The sequence below is a fragment of the Hemiscyllium ocellatum genome, chromosome 15 (genome assembly GCF_020745735.1).
Source record: "Hemiscyllium ocellatum isolate sHemOce1 chromosome 15, sHemOce1.pat.X.cur, whole genome shotgun sequence".
Classification (NCBI taxonomy): domain Eukaryota; kingdom Metazoa; phylum Chordata; class Chondrichthyes; order Orectolobiformes; family Hemiscylliidae; genus Hemiscyllium; species Hemiscyllium ocellatum.
The window spans coordinates 11,936,210-11,958,466 of record NC_083415.1 but is presented as its reverse complement, the minus strand read 5'-3'; the positions used below and the strand labels follow the sequence as shown (position 1 = coordinate 11,958,466).

The window sequence follows — 22,257 nt, the reverse complement described above, 5'->3', positions numbered from 1 at the left end:
GGCAGGTTACAGCAGGATATAGATAGGTTGCAGAGCTGGGCAGAATGGTGGCAGATGGAATTCAATGTAGCTAAGTGTGAAGTCATTCACTTTGGTAGGAGTAACAAGAAGATGGATTACTGGGCTAATGGTAGGCTACTTGGTAGTGTGGATGAGCAGAGGGATCTTGGTGTCCATGTACACAGATCTCTGAAAGTTGCCACCCAGGTAAATAGTGCTGTGAGGAAGGCATATGGTGTACTGGGCTTTATTGGTAGAGGAATTGAGTTCCGGAGTCCTGAGGTCATGTTGCAGTTGTATAAGACTCTGGTGCGGCCTCATCTGGAGTATTGTGTGCAGTTTTGGTCGCCATACTATAGGAAGGATGTGGAGGCATTGGAATGAGTGCAGAGGAGGTTTACCAGGATGTTGCCTGGCATGGTAGGAAGATCGTATGAGGAAAGGCTGAGGCACTTGGGCCTGTTCTCATTGGAGAAAAGAAGGTTTAGGGGAGATTTGATAGAGGTGTATAAGATGATTAGGGGTTTAGATAGGGTAGACACTGAGAACCTTTTACCGCTAATGGAGTCAGCTGTTACTAGGGGACATAGCTTTAAATTAAGGGGTGGTAGGTATAGGACAGATGTTAGGGGTAGATTCTTTACGCAGCGGGTTGTGAGTTCATGGAATGCCCTGCCAGTAGCAGTGGTGAACTCTCCCTCTTTATGGTCATTTAAGCAGGCATTGGATAGGCATATGGAAGTTATTGGGCTAGTGTAGGTTAGGTAGGATTTGGTCGGCGCAACATCGAGGGCCGAAGGGCCTGTACTGCGCTGTATTTTTCTATGTCCTATGTTCTATGTTCTATATAAAGCATGTGTAATGGGTGGTAGACTGGAATAATATGTAGTAAAGTGTCGACTTGCACTTCTGGCTCTAACAACTGCAACATAATAATTCAGATGGCAGATCAAACAATTACATTTTCCTCACCAAGATGGACAGTATGATCGAAGAATTGGGACTTACTGGAATGATGGTAATAGAATATCAATTAGCACATCTCAAAACTCTTTAAATAGAAGTAATTCTTGAACTGCCTTTGCAAACTGCATGAATATGTTTGCTTAAGGAGACTCTGGTCATTGAGCAGAGTATCCATGCTACAATTTATCTTGCGACACAATTAATTTCTTCACTGATGTATTTCATACAAGTTCCATCATCTGGTCACATGATTTCAGCAAACACATGATCTTTAGGTCTGACTTCACTTGGAAATATTTTGTCAAAGAATAACAAGTACAACAAGAGAATTGTGATTGCAATAATGTGCTTACTCTCCTCAGGGGGCCAATTAGGGTTCAGTTACCTCAAGCAAAAAGAATATTTTATTTCAGAAGCTACAATGTCAGTTCTTCAACAAGTTTATTGGCTGCTTCAAGATGAGTTGTTGCATTTGCTAGTCCTATTTCTTGTGCACATGAAGCTGTCAATGTTGGGAGTGGGAATGATATTTGTCCAGTGTTAGACTAAGTACTCCCAGGTCAGGTATAGTACTTATCAAACAAATTGAGAGTGAAGGTACTTCTACGCCTTTACATTCTCCAGTGCTGGCGTAAGAACCTCTAAAACTGCACCTCTCTAAATTTGTTTTTATTGATATTGTACATTGCCTGTGTTTTTTTTGACCATCAGTTAGTGTTGAGTTATGAGCACTTTCTTGCTGCAAGTTTGCAGCCTTCAGGAGCCTAAGCCCTTACAAACTAGTAAGAAGAAAAACATATTAGAATAGCAATTAATGCAACATGCCAGCAATCAAACTGTTATATGTTCCTATATTTACCTTTCTATAAAATATCACTGCTTTGCATCCAGGAGACCTCTACAATCAGCATAACAATTGTCCATCTGAGGGTCACATGTAGTGTGTCTACCAAAAAAAACAATATTTTTTCATTATTATTAGTTGTTCATGTGATGTAGACATTGTCCTCCTCTTGTGTTTTATTACTTGACTCAGAGTTTCTACTCTGGTACGTAGCGCATGTTCAACTTACTTGAACAACTCAAACAGGTTCACATAAAAACAAACAAACTAATAGCTTATATCCACACAGCAATTTAAACACACATCCCTAGTTTAGTACACTGCCACTCAGACTCCTCATAGCTGCTGCCATGCCCTCTCATCCTGGTCTTTGGCTCATTTGCATTCTCAGCTCTTAAAGCGATAATACAACATCTCCTTTTCTCTCCCAAGATAACATTGAATGTGAAGAGTGAGAATGCTTATGCTTTAGGTATTTGCACAACTATTTACGCAGAAACAAGGACTGCAAAGTTTAAGTTTGAGTCTACAATGACATAGGGTGGCTTGACAACCTTTCCAGAACTCGTCATACTTTGCCAGTGACCCATATTTCAGACTTGCTTGTTCTCGACTTTTATGTATGTTGCTCTTTGCAAGTGCAAAGTTGGTTTTTATCATAATGGTCTTCCACACTTTCACTAGCTGAGCATATCTTTGTTGCACGGTTGGTATATTGTACAATTCTCTGATTTTGCTTCTTGTTCTCTACAATATTACTCCATTTGGAGTTGCAAGTTTGCATGCACTGTGCAATTTAGATATCTCAGAGTAACTAGGTTCCTTGGATGTATGACTCTGTCATTTTGTCCAAAGTGTAAATTAGGTGGTTCCACACCTGCATGTTGGTCATATACCATATCGATTCTCTCTTGTTTATCCATAAGTATGTTCTGTTTTTTCTGAGAAATTAGAAGGGTGACTGCTTGTTGTGATCTCTGCTGGTAATAGTATTCCAATATCCAGAAGTCTAGTTCTTCCTTGTGGTATATCAATATTGAAGTCCTGTTTTGTCATTCTGCATTTCATGAAGTGCTTTTAATGGAGAAAACCATTCACTCAGTGAAACAATTGGATCTGGGTGTCATACACTGACCTGCCAGATGATCGATGAGTTATGCCTGATTTGGCTGCCACCCGTATCTGCTCTGATACCTGTGATTCCAGACCTACAGAAATGGTGGTTGACTCTTAACTACCCTGAAATCCTTTATCAAGCCATTCAATCACATCAACCCCTAAAATGTCTAAAGAAAGGAGTAAAACCAAAGGGACTTCTTGGCATCAATCTTGTCAGAAAAAGACAACTGCAAACACAGCCATGTTAACCATGTAAATTCATCATTGTTGACATCTGGGGACTGGTACCAAAATGCAAGATCCGTTTCTCAGACTTGCTAAGCAACAGGCTAACATAGTTATACTCACAGAATTATACCTTATAGGTAACATCCCAGATGCTACCAGCATTATCCATGGTTATGTCCTGTCCCACCAACAGGACAGACCCAGAATATGAGGGTCAGTACAACAATCAGGAGGGAGTTGCCCTGTGAGTCTTCAAAATTGACTCTGGGACCCCATGATATCTCATGGTATCATATCACATATGGGTAGGGAAACCTCCTACTGATTATCACGTACTATTCTCCATCAGCTGGTGAATCAGTACTTTTCAATGTTGAACAGGACTTGCTGGAAACGCTAAGAGTAACAAGGGCACAGAATGTGCTCTGGGTGAAGGGTTTCAATGTCCACCATCAATAATGGTTCGGCAGCAGCATGATAGATCGAACTATTCAATTCCAAAAGGACGTAGCTGCTAGACTGGGTCTGTAGCAGACGGTGAGGAAACCAACAAGAGGGAAACCCTTACTTGACCTCATCCTTACCATTCAGCTGGCTGCAGACACATCCATGACAGTTTCAATAAGATCATCCACTGCACAGTCCTTGTGGAGTTAAAATCTCATTTTTGCATTGGAAATAACCTCCATCATTGTGTAGCACCACTTTCATGCTAAATGGGACAGACTTTGAACATGGTGGGTGGCACGGTGGCACAGTGGTTAGCACTGCTGCCTCACAGCGCCTGTAGACCCGGGTTCAATTCCCGACTCAGGCGACTGACTGTGTGGAGTTTGCACGTTCTCCCCGTGTCTGCGTGGGTTTCCTCCGGGTGCTCCGGTTTCCTCCCACAGTCCAAAGATGTGCGGGTCAGGTGAATTGGCCAAGCTAAATTGCCCGTAGTGTTAGGTAAGGGGTAAATGTAGGGGTATGGGTGGGTTGCGCTTCGGCGGGTTGGTGTGGACTTGTTGGGCCGAAGGGCCGGTTTCCACACTGTAAGTCTAATGTCTAACAATGCAAAAATTGGCAGTTATAACGTGCTGTTGGACATCAACAATAGCAGAATTGCACTCCAACACAATCTGCAATCTCATGACATGGCATATCCCCCAGTCTACCATTAAAATCAAGCCAGGGTTTTAACCCTGGTTCAATGGCGAGTACAGAAGGGCATGCCAGAAGTAGCACCCAGTATAACCAGTAAGGAGATGTCAACCTGAAGAAGCTACCAAAAAGGACTACTTGTGTGCCAAACAGCATAAGCAGCAAATGGTTGACAGAGGTAAACGATTATCCAAAAACAATGAATCAGATTTAAGCTCTGCAGCATTGTCACATCTGGTCGTGCATGATAGTGGATAATTAACAATTGCCTGGTGGTGGACCGCGTGGGATGACGGGTTTGGGGGGGATGCAAATGGATGGGCGAAGGACAGCCAGCTGGGGGGACATCGCAGGGTAGGGGTGGGCGTGGACAGACGAAGGACGGGGGGAGGAGGGGACTGATGAGGGATGATGGGGGGAATGGAAGGATGAGGTATGACAGACGGACAACGGAAGATGGGGTGGGGGGACAGACGAGGGTTGACGTGGGTGACAATACAAATATCCCCACTTTCAATGAAGGCTGAGCCTAGTGCCTGAGTGTGAAAGATAAGGCTGAAGCATTCACCACAATCTTCAGCACGAAAGTTTAAAAAAAATCACAAAACACTAGGTTGTAGTCCAACAGGTTACTTGGAAGTGCAAGATTTCAGAGCGGTGCTCTTTCATCAGCTAGCCAGAAAGATCAAGTGGATGATTAATCTTGGCCTCTTCCAGACGTCCTGAGCATCATAGATGCCAGTCTTTTGTCCATTCAACTTACTGTATGTAATATTAAGAAGCAGCTGGAAGTACTGGATACTGAAAAGATTGTGGGCCCCGACAACATTCCAGTAACAGTCTGGAAAATCTTAGAACTTGCTGCTCCCTTAGCCAAGCTGTCTCATCTGCCCTGAAACTCTTCAGCCGGGCTCTGAAGCAGACCTGTATTCAAGTACAATTCCAACACAGGCATCTACCCAACAGTACTGAAAGATGTCCAAGTATATCCTGTACACAAAGAGCAGGAAAAATCCGAGCCAGCTAGTTATCCCCCAGCAGTCTACTCTCAATCTTCAGTAAAGTGTTCAAAGGTGTCATGGGCGGCACGGTGGCACAGTGGTTAGCACTGCTGCCTCACAGCGCCAGAGACCCGGGTTCATTTCCCGACTCAGGGGACTGACTGTGTGGAGTTTGCACATTGTCCCCGTGTCTGCGTGGGTTTCCTCCAGGTGCTCCGGTTTCCTCCCACAGTCCAAAGATGTGCAGGGCAGGTGAATTGGCCATGCTAAATTGCCCGTAGTGTTAGGTAAAGGGGTAAATGTAGGGGTATGGGTGGGTTGTGCTGAGGTGGGTCGGTGTGGACTTGTTGGGCCGAAGGGCCTGTTTCCACACTGTAAGTAATCTCATCTAATCTAATCTAGTCATCAATAGCGCTATCAAGCAACACTTCGCCTACTCAGTGACAGCCAGTTTAGGTTCCACCAGGGCCATTCTGTTCCTAGGTAAAAACAATGACTGCAGATTCTGTTCCTGGCCTCAATACAGGCTTGGATCAAACCTGGACAAAAGAGTTGACTTCCAGAGGAGAGGTGAGAGTGACAGCACCTGACATCAAGGTGGCATTTGACGGAGTGTGGTGTCAGGGAGCCCGAGCAGAACTGGGGTCAGTGGAAATCGAGAAGAATATTGCTGGCAAAAAGGAAGGTGGTTGTGATTGTTGGAGGCCAGTCATCTCAGCTCCAGGACATCTCTGTGGGAGTTCCTCAAGGTTGTATTTGAGCCCCAACCAACTTCAGCTGCTTCATCAATGACCTTCCCTCCATCATAAGGTCACGAGTGGGGATATTAGCTGATGATTGGACGATGTTCAGCCGTATTTGCAACTCTCATACTGAAGCAGTCTATTCCAAATGAAGTAAGATCTTTATAATATCGAGTCTTGTGTTGAACAGTAACAAGTGACATTTATACCACAAAATGCCAGGCAATGACCATCTCCAACAAGAGAGAGAATTTAATCATTGCTCCTTGGCTTTGAATAGCACAACTAACATTGAATCCTCTAATATTAACATCCTTCAGGTTACCATTGACCAGAAATACAACTTGACTTGGCATAAACAGAGCAGGTTGGAGGTTGGATTTCTTAAAGTGAATAACTAAAACATGTCAACCTTATATAGGGCCTAAGTCAGGAGTGTAGTGGAATACTCCCCACTTGCCTGGATGGGTGTAGTTCCAACATTATCCAGGATAAGGCAGTCCACTTGTGAATATGGCACCATAATCACAAACATTCACTCCTTCCACCACTAACTCTCAGTAGAGAGTTCATGACTAATTACTGACCGTTAGTGGTGGAAAGGGTCAATCAGTTGGGTTGCTTGGTTGTAATCAACCCTGTTAAGTGTTGTTGGATCTATACTCAGTAGCAGCAGTACACTGCAGAAATTCATTGCAGAATCCTTCAAGAGATTCTCCTTAAACAGCATCTTCTGAACCCATTACCTTTACCATCTAGAAGGACATGGGCAGCAGATACGTGAGGAGACTACCAGCTGAATATTGCCCTCATCATTCTGACTTTGACATATATTGCTGTTCTTTCATTGTCGTTGGGTCAAAATCCTGGAATTCTCTCCCAGATGCCTGCAGGACTTCAAGAGGCAGCTCACTACCACCTTAAGGGCAATTCAGGACAGGCCCAGCCAGAAGCACCCACATCCCATGAAATGAATAAGCAAAACAGCAGACCAAATTCCCCAGGCATCTTACTGCATGCTGACTCGAGTGATTATGATTCATATGTACAACTCCCACGTCCCAGCAGCTAAAGTCCTGACCTTCCTGAGAAGGTATGTATGAGGGAGAAAGCACCAATGTGGTTGACCTTTTCGGGATCTGGATCAGCAAACAACAGGTCAGGATAACTCTGAGGGTCGATGCCAGTGGGAACATCCTCCACCCACCCTCCAGTTTTGCATTCGGAGGGAGCAGAGGGTACCCGACGTACACAGGGCAGCCGAAAGTGTGCCAAACCAAGGGAGGTCAGGCCACATGGCAGCAGACTGTAAGGTCATTATTTGTCAGAACTGCAAGGAGGAGGGTCACCCGACCAAGGAATGCAAAGAGGCCAATAACTGCAATCTGTGCGGAGAGGCGGGCCACGTGGACACAGCCTGCCCAAGACGAGGGGCCACCACCTACGCACAGATGGCCGGAGGCAGCAATGCGAGCTGTGGACCTCAAAAGGCCAGCAAGGTACCACAAACCAGCAGGGGAACAGTGTCTGGGGGCACCCAGAAGGCTGGAGCAGAGCAGACATCAGCCAGCGGGGAAGTGCAGTAGCCAATCCAAGCTCCCACAGGACAGACAGAGGAAATGGAGGAGGAGCAAACCAAGGAGGCAGAGGAGTGGATTCCTGTAAAAAGCAGGAAGAGGAAACCTGGCCAGGTCCCCAAAGCCACCCAGCAAAGGGGGAAATGACACTTGCATGAGGAGGATACAGCCAGCTCTTCAGATGGTGAGGATGGGCGTAAGGAGGGTCATCACCAGATGAAGAGACAGAATGCAGCGGGGAGAAAGGAGGGCAGCACCCCCCCCCCCCCCAAAACAGGAAATGACAAACCCTGAGGGGGCTGGTAAAAACCACCACCCTCCTGGTGAGAACCAGGAAGTATCCATCGTCCCACAGCTCTAGGTAACTGGGAGCAGCGATCCTCGGACAGCCCCGCTGTCAGACAGAGAACGGGACTGTGTGAACTCTGATCCTGACCCTAAGACACCAGAGCAGGGAAATGCCTGCAGCCTGGAGCCGGACAGCTACCTCAGCCCTGCGAGTGTCCAGCAGTTCACGTTCACCACAGGGATGCAGATAGTTACCCCAGAGAGGCAGGACCACCAGCAAATGGACACTGGTAACCTGATAAACTGTTAAAATGGGGATAAAAATTGCCAGTATTAATGTGCGTGGCATTAAGTCTGCTACGCAATGTGTCTCTACGCTGGTCTTCCTGGCCAACGTTAAAGCCAACGTCATGTTTCTGCAGGAGTGTGGGATACCGCACCTCAGCAGCTACAGGAGATGGTCGAGCTTGTGGGCCGATGGGCCGTCAATTTGGTCGGGGGAGAACGCTAGCCGCGCCTCCGGCCTGGGTATCCTGTTGCGAGTAGGCAACTTCACCATCTCCGAGGTTAAGGAGGTGATGGGCGGGCACCTCCTCGTCACTGATGTCATATAGAAACGCTCCCCTGAGACTGATTAATGTGTACGCCCCAACGGGTAAGAGTGAATGGTTGGCTGTCTCGAAGCAGCTTCCACTGTTGCTGGCTACGTCCAGACCGGTCATTCTGGCTGGAGACTTCAACTGTATCATTGATGCAGATGGAAGATCCGGCGGGGGGAGACAGTAAACTAGACGCCACGTCCAGAGTCCTGATGGAAATGGTCAAAAATGCACCACGCCTTCAGCGCCCCTGCAGATGGAGCGTAGCGTAGATACACCTGGTCACGGGCAGACGGGTCTATCCGCTCGAGGTTCAATTACCTGCTTGTGTCCCGAACGCTCTCGGTCAGATCCACCAATATCAAGCCGGTGTTCTTCTCTCACCACTGCTTCCTGCTGGCTGACTGTCACCTCCAGGACAAGCAGCAGGCTGGTAAGGGAATGTGGAAGCTGAACACAAAGCTGACCACCCCGGGAAATATTGAGGACCTCAAGAGGGACTACGCAGGTTGGAGAACCATGAAGCCCCTATTTGAGTCCCCAGCGGACTGGTAGGAAACAGTAAAAGGGAACATCAAGAGGTTCTTCATCCTCAAAGGTGTTCAGGAGGTGAGAGAGAGGCGGGGAAAACTGTCCCAACTCCAGAAAAGTATGCAGAACCTGTTCCTGCTGCAGACGATGGAGGTCGATGTCACGGAGGACCTCCAGGAGGTGAAGGGCCAGCAAGCCTCGCTCTTTGCCTCAGAGGCCTCCAAGATAATCTTCCGGTCCAGGGTCCGCTCGGTGGAGAGTGTCATACATCTCCTTCTGGAATGTGCATATGCAAAGGAAGTCTGGAGAGGAATGCAATGGTGTTTGTCAGGGTTCGTCCCGAGCAGCTCCGTGACGCGAGACTCGTGCTCTACTGTCTATTCCCCGGGACGCACATCGAAACGAACATCAACTGTGCCTGGAGGATCATCAACTCGATCAAAGACGCTCTTTGAAACCTGTTGATCTTCCAGCTGAAGGAGTTGACCCCAACTGAGTGTTGCAGACTGGCACATTCCAATGTTCAGGACTATGTGTTGAGGGGTGTGTTGAAGCTTGGGGCAGCTGCTGCCAAGGTGCAGTGGGGAAAGACCACCGTGTAACATCTGCCTGGCTAAGAAGAACAGGGGGCCCACTCTGAAATTGGCCCCGCTGATGCCTCAGCTAAATACCTGGATGATCAATGTACAGTCTTGTATATACGAATGACTAATTCCGATCTCTGTATGTGAAGGAATGCAATGTGTGCATAAGAATGGCATGACCAATTGTGTATATATCAAAATAATTTTATGAATAAAGTATATTTTTGAAATTAAAAAGCAATCTTGCTGTATGCTGACTACTGTCGCTGTTCTGGTAACCGAATCTCATCCTTCCAAAAGTTGGTGTCCAAATAAATATTTTTTTGCCACCCTTTAGCAATATGCTAGTGCATGACCTTTCTTTGTTCTTCAAGAGATCCTTTTGGGTAGTTTTGATCATTTTTGAAGCTGTAACCAGCTCCACTATCCGCTGTGCAAGATTAGTCCTCGCCCTTGTCAAAGCACCTACTGACAAATTGATCAATTTATTATTACAGCTGCTGCCTATGGGTCATCAACTGTAGACAGTGAATTGTAAGGTCCACTTTTACCCAAAGTGAATCTTTGAGCATTTCCCATTGCGAAGCAGGGTCACTCTGGTCCTCTTTAGGCTCTGCTGTAACTAGAGTCATAGAGAAGAACAGCACGGAAACAGATCCTTGGGTCCACCTCGTCCATGCCAACCAGCTATCCTAAACTAATCTTGTCCCATTTCTGAGCACTTGGCCAATATCCCTCTAAACATTTCCTATTCATGTACCCATCCAGATTCCTTTTAAATGTTACAATTGTACCAGCCTTCACCACTTCCTCTGGCAGCTCATTCCATACACGCACCACCTCTGCGTGAAAAGGTTGCCCTTTCGGTCCCTCTTAAATCTTTTCCCTCTCACCCTGAACCTATGCCCTCTGATTCTGGACTCCCCCACCCCAGGGAAAAGACCTTGTCTATTTACCATCTCCCAGCCCCTCATGATTTTATAAACCTCTATCAGGTCACCTCTCAGCCTTTGACGCTCCAGGGAAAACAGCCCCAGCCTCTCCAGCCTCTCCCTATCGCTCAAACCCTCCAACTACTTGTCTCCAAAAGTTACTTTTACCTTCTCTACCTGTTCTGATTGAACCTAAAATGCATAATTCTAGCCTTTGTTTAAAAGCTCAATATTCAGATCGAACATCTGTGGCTTTCCAATTCATTCAAGGAAGTTTGGTACTCATCATCATGTTCCCTGAAGTTTTCAAATGTATCAATGACTTATGGTAGCAAGACTTTCAGGGTACATGTATGTGTGCAGATTCTGCAGTGCAGCTGCTTTGCTTTTTTATCATGATAATTTCTTTTCTTTGTGCTGTTCCCAGTGGCTGAGGTTTTGTTTTGTTAAAATATAGTTTGTGGAAGTGGCACACAAGGTCAGCTTGATGGCCTTGCAACTTCTACAGAATTACTACTCTTTTACTGGGCTTGTAAGTAGGGTAGATTCAACATACTTGAATATGTAATGAAATTGTGATGATGCCCTGCTGTTAGGTGGAAAACCCACGGATGTTGTATTAACAATGGTGAAGTAATGCTGTTTCACATTAGGGTGTTGTGAATCTTGGAAAGGAATTTGTAGGCAGTGGTGCTCCTGTGAATCTGCTACCCTTGTCCTTTGCGATGTTGTGTTCATTGTTTGAAAGGAGTTTTCGAAAGGGTCCTGATGTGTTGCTGCAGTGCGTCTTGATCGTGGTACACACTACTGTCATTGTGTGCCAGTGATTGAGTCAGTGAACGATTAAGGTGGTGGACGGTGTTTGATGTGGGATGCTTTGTCCATCTATTATTGTCATGCAGTTTCTGAGTTATTGGAGCTGTGTTCAACCAGGGAAGGGAGGAGAATTCTGTCAGGCTTGCAATTGATGCATGGCAGGCTTTGGAATGTCAGGCAGGTGAGCTACTCACCTGAGAATTCCCACCATGTGACCCCTTGTCTTTCTCATCTGGAAGGTTTCTCCTCCCCTGTCATGGAGGATGAAGATGCCACCATTTTAATAGTGTAAATGTCCACCATCATTCTTGCCTGGATGGAATTGGTGTGCAGCATTTGGATCCTATCCATTGTTGTGAGATCACTAAATTCTGTCTGTCGAATGTCACTTCTGCTGTATAGTATTCATGCTGTTTTACTGGTTGGCACATCATTTTTCAGTATGCTTGGTGTCTCTCCTGTGAGCTCTCCAACATGCATTGTCAAATCAGGTAATCAATTCTGGTTCAATGAGGGTATAATGAGGTATATGTCAAGCCTTTAGGTTGCAGCTTGTGTTTAAATACAATTCTATGAACGACAACATATCTGTGATGAAATTCTATGATTATGAGTAATTATGTGTCATGGATGGTCAGTTTTGAGCTTGTAGATCTGTCCTGAATGTGCCCCATACAGCACAGTGGTGGCTCCACGTGACATGTAGAGATTATCTCAGTGGGAGGGCGGACTTTATTTCCAAAAGGACTGCCCGATAGTTATCCCTGCCAATACTGTGATAGACAGACTGGTGAGGTCAAGGTTTAGTATACGGTTCTCCCAAATTGGTAGCCTTGCCATTTTTCACATATCCAGTCTATGTCCTTTTAGCCTCAGCCAGCTTGCTACTGAGACACTCCAGATGATGAACATTAAAGTCCCCCACCCAGAATACATTTTGAGACCTTGTTACCCTCAGTGCTTCATCTAAGTGCTGTTCAACATGGAGGATTTTTGATTCTTTAATGGTGAAAGGATGGTAGGTGTTAAATTTATGGAAGATTTGGTATCGATGTTTGGCTTGATTCTGTGGAGTTTCTAGTCAATGCTGAGGACCAACTGGAGCACTCTCTCCTGATTATTTATCAATGTGCCATCATCTCTGGGGCTGTCACTGGTTCAAGAATGTTCCCTTAACAATTCTAATTCATTCAATCTGGTCGGAAAACCTTCCAATTTGGAAACAAGGACTGCAATTTAGAAAATGTTAATGAGCAGAAATCTGACTGATCATTATTATTGAGAAATCAAAGAAATATAGACTTGTTGGCCAATGCTAAATTAAGTCTTAACTTTGTTGCCAAGTTTTTCAGTGGCTCCTGTATGTTTTTTGCTGTGGTAGGTTGATGATAATTGTACATCATTCTCCACGTGTGGCCTTTTGCTCATTACCATCTCTGAATTGTGCTCAATTCTTCTGTTTGTTTTTCCAGTTAGATTTATAGTAGGTTTGGAGGGAAGTCTGATGGGTTGCTTAATGGCCCGACAGAGGTTGTTATTTATTCATTCATGGGACGAGGACATCAGGTCAACATTTATTGCCTATCCCTAATTGCCCAGAGAGCAGTTCAGAGTTAATCACGTTGCTGTTGGTTTGGAGTCGCTTATAAACCAGGTCAGGTAAAGATAGCAGTTTCCTGCTCTCAATTAGAAAACCAGATTTTCCCCAAACAATTGGCAATGGTTTCATGGTCATCATTACATTCCTAAATGCAAACTTTCATTGAATTCAAATTCTACTATTTACCATTGCTGAGTTCAAACCCAGGTTCCCAGACCTAAGTCTCTAAATTAACAGTCTAGTGTTAATAAGCCATGGCTACCTACCTAGAGGTTGGTAGCAATGGCATGAAACTTGGCAGTGCTATTGTCTCAGGTGATAAGAGTGAGGAAAATTCTTATTTCATTCTACATCTGTGACAGGATTGACAAATACACTGTTTGAAGCATGAATAAGGAAGAGGAGATCTTGTACTAATTGTATAAGTTACTGGAACAGTCTCCATGTGGAGTGAGGGGGCTTGGATGATCGGTTTAGAATGAAGGACATCTACCTTTAATTATGATAAACAAGACCATGATAAATATTGAAAAAACAGTCTGAATCTCTGGTTATCTGTGACTTTTGGCTCAGGAGCTTGAGTGGAACAAAAATAGTCCACTCAATTTTCCACTCCATTGTGGGTCAATGGCTTTGAGGACAAATTGTATCGGTGTTGATTTTAGTAGTTTCTTTTTAAAATTATCACAAATTATTTGTTGACATCCAGTGGCAATGGAGGTAAGTGTTTGGACTCATTGTAGTTGTTGGGCCAATTTACCTCATGTCATGATGGTTTGGCAAATCTCCAGGGTGCAGTTGATTGGGATCTTCTCAAGCATTCTACCAATGAGAAGATTGGACACTTTGTTGGACCTACAGAGAAGGCTGCTTTTAGTTTATTGCTTTTATACTTAATTACCTATTCATCCCGTTTTAAATACTTCGTAACTTCACCATCCCTTTGTTATTCCTTTTTTCAATTACTGGTAATTTTTCAACTAAGTTTTGATTAACCAGTAGGGAGCCAATTAAATCTTAGAAAACTGGCTTGGAGCAGCAATGGCTGTCTCTGATAACAGGCTGAAATTTATTGAATTGAGTTTAACATTTGCAAAAGCACCCTGGGTGTATGTGTTGATGTTAATTTGTACCTTCAAAACTCTACACATAGGCGATGCTTCTACACATCATTAGCCATGCTTTCTGCTTCACCGCTCCTGCCTCAACAGATCTTTTGTCATGGAACGTTATTTTCTTGCCTTTATTTTGTGAAATAACTGTGTCATGCTCAGTTCAGAAATTTACCCCAATTGTCTCTTTGTCTTCAGGGACCTCCGTGATGCAGGTGACCGCTTCAGATGCTGATGATCCAACATATGGCAGCAGCGCAAGGTTATTATACACGCTGGTGGAGGAGCAAGACCAGTTCACAGTGGACCTCAAGACTGGTAGGTAGGAGCTGAACCTTGTCCTGAATACAGTTTTCCTTCTCAGAAGAAAATACCAGGATATGCATCAGGCAGACTTCAGCAAGCACACCTATGCTATCTTGAACTCAGGAGCATTTATCTTCACTCTTCTGTCACCACAGTCTATTATAAAAGGCCAAAGGCATGTTTCAACCACCAGACATTACATTTGTCAGCACGTTGATATAATTTCACATTAGGTCACAAACTTTTTTCTAAAATGCTTCTGGTGTATCTTCGATAATTTATTCTTTTTGACTATACTCATCATTCTTTCTTCTTGTATTTTACTCTATCTTCTCTCAATCTTTCTTATTATTTATTCTCACTTACCTAAACTCTTTTTTTTTTGTTTCTTCATCTCCAATTCTCAATTATTTTCTTTTTAAACTTAATTTCTATTGTGTGCTCATTCATCTTACTGCTGTCTATCTCTCCCGCCCCTCATTCTTCCTTTCTCTTCATTCTCTGGCAATCTCTCTTCTTTCGACCCAATTTCCTTTCCCTTTTTTTCACCCAACTGTTTTTCGTCTTTACCCTTGGCCTCTTTCCATCTTTTCTGACCTTTCTTTCTTTCCGTACGGCTCTCTTTCCTGTCCCTTACACTTTCTTCCTCTTCTCCCTGAGAATTGTGGAATGAAACAAGCAGTATTCAGCCTCTTTCTATGAAATGATTAACCCATTTCCTTTCATACATCAATGAATACCTAACCTCATTAGCAACGAAAATCAATCAAGCATAACGTTTGCCTCCAGATTTTAAATACTGCCCCTCACAAATGCTGCGATGTTCAGATTTATTTCAATTCAGCAGCCACTTTGTTTACAGAAATTTGGGATGATTTACCTTGTGCTGAGATGTGGTGAACTCAAATCACATTCAAAAAAATTGGAGGAATATTCATTTCCCAATAGTATTCAGGACTAATGGAGTCACACATGTATTTTGTAATTTTGATTTATTTTAATAAAAGCTCATTTACAGTTTATTCATTCAATGCAAGACTGACTAAGCTTAAACCATTTTATCATAAATTGTTAGAGAGTTGTAAGCATTTACACTTTCCCTGAATATGAATCTTCAATGTACACTATCAGATTAATACTTTATAATATTGGATTGTGACTGTTATGACAACAAGTAACCATTGGATTGCTTAAATATCCAGCATCATTCATAAGGTTGACATATCACTCATTATAATTTGAAAATATTACCTAACTTGCTGTATGTCATTGTTAAATATGAATCCCATTTCAAATATTTCAATGCATTTAGTATCTGGCATTTAACATTGCTGACAGATAAAATTGTCATTGCATAACAAGGATTAGACCAACTGTCCATTGTTAATGCACTCTCAGGTTTCAGTGATTTAACTTTTTACCTCAGCCTGAGACCCCACTTGGCTTTGGGTTAATCCTATAACAGTATAACCACTTCGACTGGGACAACATATCCATCCTCGGATAAGCTAAACAGAGACACTCATGGGAGTTCCGAGAGGCCTGGGGTTCTTATTGGAACTCCATCCATATGCACATCGATTTGGACCCCATTTATCAACCTCTGCGAAAAAGAACTAGAAATGATATCACCCACCTTAACAGATCAAGACACTCAATTAGAAAGTGGAACATAACACTAGCGCTTCAGCAAAGGCTCACTGATGATGTTACCGAGCATGGTGACGAAACATCCAAAAACAAATCTTGCAGCTCGGTGAAAAACTTACAACCAGTACTGTATAACAGCTTCAAGCTTGGCTGTAAAGATCCAGACTAAATGAGGAAGAAAACTATTGCCCTGGTCTGGAGTTCTACTTTAGAGAAATTTCAATGGTTAATTACTGGCTAGTAACCGTGTGGCACCAGCAGATTATGGAGAGACCTGAAAATCAAAAGCAATTGCCGAAAGCAGCCAGAATTTGATGATTTAATCTAAAATTAACACATATTGATGTCATATTGTCATGGTCTGAATCTGTCAGTAATTTATCTCCTATGTTTTACAAACAGAGGCCATGTATATTTTCAGCTGTTTTGGCTTCAAGCTCTGCAGTTCCCTAGCCAAGCCTTTCATTACCTCTCCCTTCAAAAACAACAGCTTGTATATATTACTTGCAATATGAAAAAGGTTCCAACCCTCAGGACAACCATTAAGTAGACCTCCTGTATCAAACTTTTTCTTACCTCTCCTCATATCCCCTTTAAGGAGAAAGTGAGGACTGCAGATGCTGGAGATCAGAGCTGAAAATGTGTTGCTGGAAAAGCGCAGCAGTCAGGCAGCATCCAAGGAGCAGGAGAATCGACGTTTCAGGCATAAGCCCTTCCTCATATCCCCTTTAGCCTATTGCTTTTGTTGAAAATTTATTTTTCAATGTTAATGATACTATACAAGTTGTTCATTGTAAAATGTCTGCACACTTAGGGTAATACTGAAGAATATTTGCTGTTTGATATGATTTCTGGCCCATGGTCTGTAGCATGATATTCCCTCGAAGGTTGAAAGACATAATCAGTATCTTTAAGAATCACAGAATTCAGTGGATAGTGTAACTCTGAAATAAAGCCAGAAAATGCTGGAAGTAGCCAGCAGGTCAGGCAAGACCCGTGGAGAGAGAAATAGAGTAAATGTTTCAGTCAATACCTTCACTTGACCTGAAACATTGTTTCTCTCTCTACCGGTGCTGCTGACCTGCTGAGTATTTCCAACATTTTCTGTTTTTAATCCACACCTGTGTTTGAAGACTGTAAGGTATGTGATCATCTTTTGATTCTGTGAGATATACAGGAGTGGTTCAGTGGAATTGCAGTCCCAGTATAACGTACAGAGATAAACACTTCAATAAATGTTCGGCCAAATCAAATTCAAAGTGAACCTAAATTTGCAAGTACTGCAAGGCCAAAAATAAAAGAAATGATCCAAATTAGCACCTACTCAGTTAACACTGTTCTTCAATGAGGTGTGAAATCTGTGGTTTCATGACAATAATGTGCTAAACAGCACTAATTACAGTTTATTTCTGAAAATTGAGTTGCATTTCACGTCAAAAAAAAGGCAGCATTTAATTATTTGCATCAAGCAACAAAGGAAAGAAGCAGAAAGGTCCCACAAACATGAATGTGATAATGATAATGACCCGATCATCTGCTTTTTAATGATGTTAGTTAAGAAATAAATATTAATCTAGATAAAAACAGCAACAAAGCAGCAACCATCAGAAACGGGAATCTGGGTGATTTCCCTCCTTAGTCCAGGGATGCCTGAACCAACCATTTTATCTTCTCTGCCTGTGTTCATCTAACTCAGCCCACAGCAGATAAGGATCCTGGGACTTTCTTCAGCCCCAAGCTGATTGATGCATTTACCACTGATCCATTAAGACAGATGCCAATATCATTTTGTATCATTTAGTCATTTGGGGGAGACTGGTTAGCTTGGTCAGCTTGATGACTAGTGCATTCTGACTGATGTAGACCTGGGAGCTGGGAACTGTTTTCATGCCTGGCCCATGCTTGATACAATGTGGTGCCCCTCAAGGGATAGAAATGATTGTCTCTCTAATAAGGAGATGCAGATCTAGTCCCTCATCCTATATAGCTAATTAGCATGCTACCTATTAGATTAAAGTGATATGAACATGAAAGCTATCAGTACCCCAATGCCCATAGTATTTGAAGGTTCTGATTGATCTCCACTAAGTTCCTGATTTTAATTACACCTTTTGTTGGAAGACACCAGTGGTCAAGAAAAAACAAAACTTCCTGAACAGCACTTAGGTGCTTCCCCTGACTCTGGAAGGCATCTGGAGAAACAGGTCCTTCTGCCCAACATCTTCACACTGACTCTCTGGAGAGTAACACACCTAGAGCCATTCTCCTACCCTATTACTCTACATTTACCCCTGACTAATGCACCTCACCTGCACACCCCTGAACACAATGGGCAACTTAGGATTCTCAGCCCTTGCTGGATTTCCACAGGTATAGGGTACAATCAGGTAACCCATATAGCAATCAGGACACTCTATCATTAATCCTTTGTCTCAGTAACAAAAGCCTATCCCACTTCCTTAATTTTCAACTCATTTGGGACCATTTGGAACATTGAAGGTCTGTGCTGCATATCCGGGAAACTGCAATAACTCAGACATCCCAGACTACCCACAGCTGCCCGACTCTTTCAAACACTCTTGGTCTATACAAGAATGGTTGTCAGGTAAGGAATGGTGCCCCCCTCCTTCAACTATATTGGCAGGAAGGGCATTCCACATCCTTACCACTCTCTGAATAAAGAATCTGCCTCTGACATCTGTCTTAAATCTGTCACCCCTCAATTTGTAGCTATGCCCCCTTATACAAGCTGACATTATCATTCTAGGATCTTCCAACATGATCTCCCAACTCAACACACTGACCAATAAAGGCCAGCATACCAAACGCCACCTTCACTCCCCTCTCTACCTGTGAGTCCATTTTCAAGGAACTGTGAACCTGCACTCCAAGGTCTTTGTTCAGTAACACTCCCCAGAGCCTTACCACCAAGTATACGAGTCCTGCCCTGATTTGCCTTTCCAAAATGCTGCACCTTATATTTATCTAAATTAAACTCCATCTGCCGCTCCTTGTCCCATTGGCCAATCTGATCAAGGTCCTGTTGTACTTGATTCTTTAAAATTCAACTCATGATAATTGGTAAGTAAGTGACATTGCCATTCTTTTGTGATGTTTAACATTCTTTAATATTTCACACAAACTAAATCCTAATTATTGAACTGAGCTGCATGTCTACTTTGAATTTTGTTTCGATAGCAGTTAATGGGAAACTAAAAGTTGTATCTTCTGCCTTGTCTTTTTTTTCAGTTGATTATCATCTCTTGGTTTATGCAATGTTAAATATTTGGCATTGTGAAACTGCCAGAAGAGTGTTTTGCTATGGGATGTAATTAGATATTAATTACTGCCATGTACATCTGCAAAGTCAGCAAATAGTAAACCTAATCAAGCTGCATAAGTCAAAACAAGCAAGAGAGAAGTGGAAAGTCAGAGGGTACAGTAGTACAGTGAATGTAATGATAGGTAATCACACGATGCAGCAGCTACTTGACCTATCTGGAATAGCCAATGTGTTCAGTACCGTTCAAGTGGTAACTTTGCAATTAACGCCTGTTACAATAACAAATGGTGAACAGCATTTGCAATATGCTGCAGATACTCGATGATTAGCAGATCGCAAGTAAAGGAAAAAACTTGACTTTTGGCCCCAGAGTCCTTAATTTTCATCATATCTAGTTTTGGGAGCAGGTTTGATAGGAATAGTCAAATGAATCTATTTTTAACAATTGGCTTTTTCTCGTTTAAACCGTCAGAAGTAGATTTCCTTGTCCATTAGACTCCTGTTGAATTCAGGACCAATGGCCAGTAACCAGTGGGACTTTGTTATAATAGGCTTTTACCAGAAACTGGCATGGATTTCAATCCCTCAATTATTAACCATGCAGGAGTTAAGCCTTGGTTTTTGTTTGAAATATTTAGTGCCGAGCACTCAACCATACAAAGTATATGGCTTTCTGGGATTAACGAGGGCAATGCAACTGATGGAGATTTACCTTGAACCTTTTGCCAAATCCAACAAATTTGCCAATTCCTTCTCAGTCATAAGGATGCTATTAATCTCTTCTCTAACCCCTGGCTTTCACTACAAATCCTCTTTTGTGCACTTCAAATGCAAGATTCCAATGAAGAGCACACTGTTTGAATTGATGTAATTGCTTGATTTTATTTATTTATTGTCACTTGTACTTGTTACATCTATTTAGAGTCATAAAGACGTACAGTGGAAACAAACCCTTCGGTCCAACTCGTCCATCCCGACCAGATATCTTAACCTAATCTAGTCCCATTTGCCAGCACTTGGCCCATATCCCTCTAAACCCTTTCTATTCATATACCCATCCAGATGCCTTTTAAATGCTGTATTTGTACCAGCATCCACCACTACCTCTGGCAGCTCATTCCATACACGTACCACCCTCTGCATGGAAAAGTTGCCCCTTGGGTCCCTTTTATAGCTTCGCTTCTCACCCTAAACCTATGCCATCTAGTTCTGGACTCTCCCACCCAGGGAAAAGACCTTGTCTACTTATCCTGTTTGTGACAAATCAAGTGAAAAGTGTATAATGTCGCTGCTATCTGGTACCACCTTAAAAACACAGAAAATAAACCAAGGCATAGAATATAAAGATTAAAAGAAAAGGGAAGAAATAAAATTAAAAGTTCAGTATTACGGTCCTTCTTGTTAGATGCCTTAACTATGCTGGATCCAGGCTCTTCCACCTTGATGCTGAGTCCAACACCAGCACAAAACGTCAGCCAGCTTTGATCCCTTTGCCGTGCTGATACCACTGGAACCAGGTTGCTGTTCTTCAGTGCCAACCTGCCTCCACTGAAGTCATTGCTGCCATGCATCAGCATGTAGCTGAAATTGCTGGGACCCAACCCCAACTCGGGACCCACAAGGCTGAAGCAGCCACTGCTTGATGATGTCAGGTCCTGCTCCAGGCACTGAACCCAAACCCACCTCTTTCTGCCACTGCCAGGAGCACAAACTTGTCTCCGATGCTGTGGACACCTCACCACCCCTAATGAAATCTGAGGTCTCTGCAAGCAGGTTAAGTATAACAAGCAAAGGGCAGAAGAAATGCAAATAGAAAGAAGGGAAAAACAGGCAAGCCTGGGCTCTTGGGCTCAAGGAGTCTAAACTCTGCATTGTTTACTCTGCTACCATCTTGAATTACTTTAATTACAGCCATCAGCTTAGCTCTTCCCGGCTTCTGTCACTTTGGACCTTACAGAGCAGATAATTAATGTTGGGATTTGCTATTACACCATTGAAAACCCAATCACTTCTGTTGACATATAGTTGTAAGCTGAAGGCTTCTTACCAATTAAATGTGTACTTACCAGCATCATTTGTTACAAAGATAGCTTTCACAGTGGTTGCCAAATTCTGGAAAACAGAACTTTGATGCTTGCAAACCTGACTTGCCTTCTTTATCTTAGTTTGTGACTGTGTGATTTGAAGGAAACCTGAGGTAAAGACTGAAGATCATCTGTATAAATATTTAAACCATAACTCCTTCTCATTGAGATCAGTTGTGAAAAGCCATTTGCTTTCTTACTCAACCAGGTTTCCTTGTTCCTACTTAAAAGTTGGCAATTATTGTACCTCAGTTTTGATGCAGAAATATAACCTTTATTTTCTACATCTTAGTTTATTTTCTATGTTTTTAAGATGGTGCCAGAAAGTGGCAACATTATACACTTTTCACTTTGATTTGGCACTATATCGAAACCATACAGGAGCTCAATGACCACTGTGGGTAACATTGATCCTGAAGGGGCTGGTTTTTTTTAATGTAAAGTTGTAATGTTAATTATATGCCAAAAAATTGTCCTGCCACCATTAATGTGCTTGAAACTTTACATGACTTTGCCATCTAAAATTTAGCCTTTCCAGTTCAGAATCTCCAGGTTCTGTAATGGACACAACTGTAGGAGTCAGCCTTGTAATGATAGGCTGTTGTCATAATGAAAATATCTTGAATACCTCTTCCTCCACTCGCCAGAGAATGACTGCCTAAAATAGTGGGCAGAACCAATAGCATTTGAAATGAAATTAGATAAACTCTTGAAAGAAAGCAATTAATTGGGGAGCTAGTGGGGAAAGAAAGGGAGTGGGACTACTTGAAGAGAACTTTCAAAGAACTGGCAAATGGACGGTAGCTGAATGTCCTCCGTCTGTGCTAAAAAAATGTTATGACAATGGGAAA

At 43.0% G+C, this 22,257-nt stretch overlaps 1 protein-coding gene across 1 annotated transcript in view; it reads left to right on the top strand.

The window, feature by feature from the left end:
- Window positions 1-22,257, top strand: part of LOC132822644 (cadherin-22-like) — a 725,287-nt gene that overhangs the window by 262,751 nt on the left and 440,279 nt on the right. Inside the window, exon 3 of the mRNA XM_060835890.1 lies at window positions 14,282-14,401. Within this exon, the coding sequence (XP_060691873.1) occupies window positions 14,282-14,401 (120 nt within the window). The remainder of the gene's footprint in view (window positions 1-14,281; window positions 14,402-22,257) is intronic.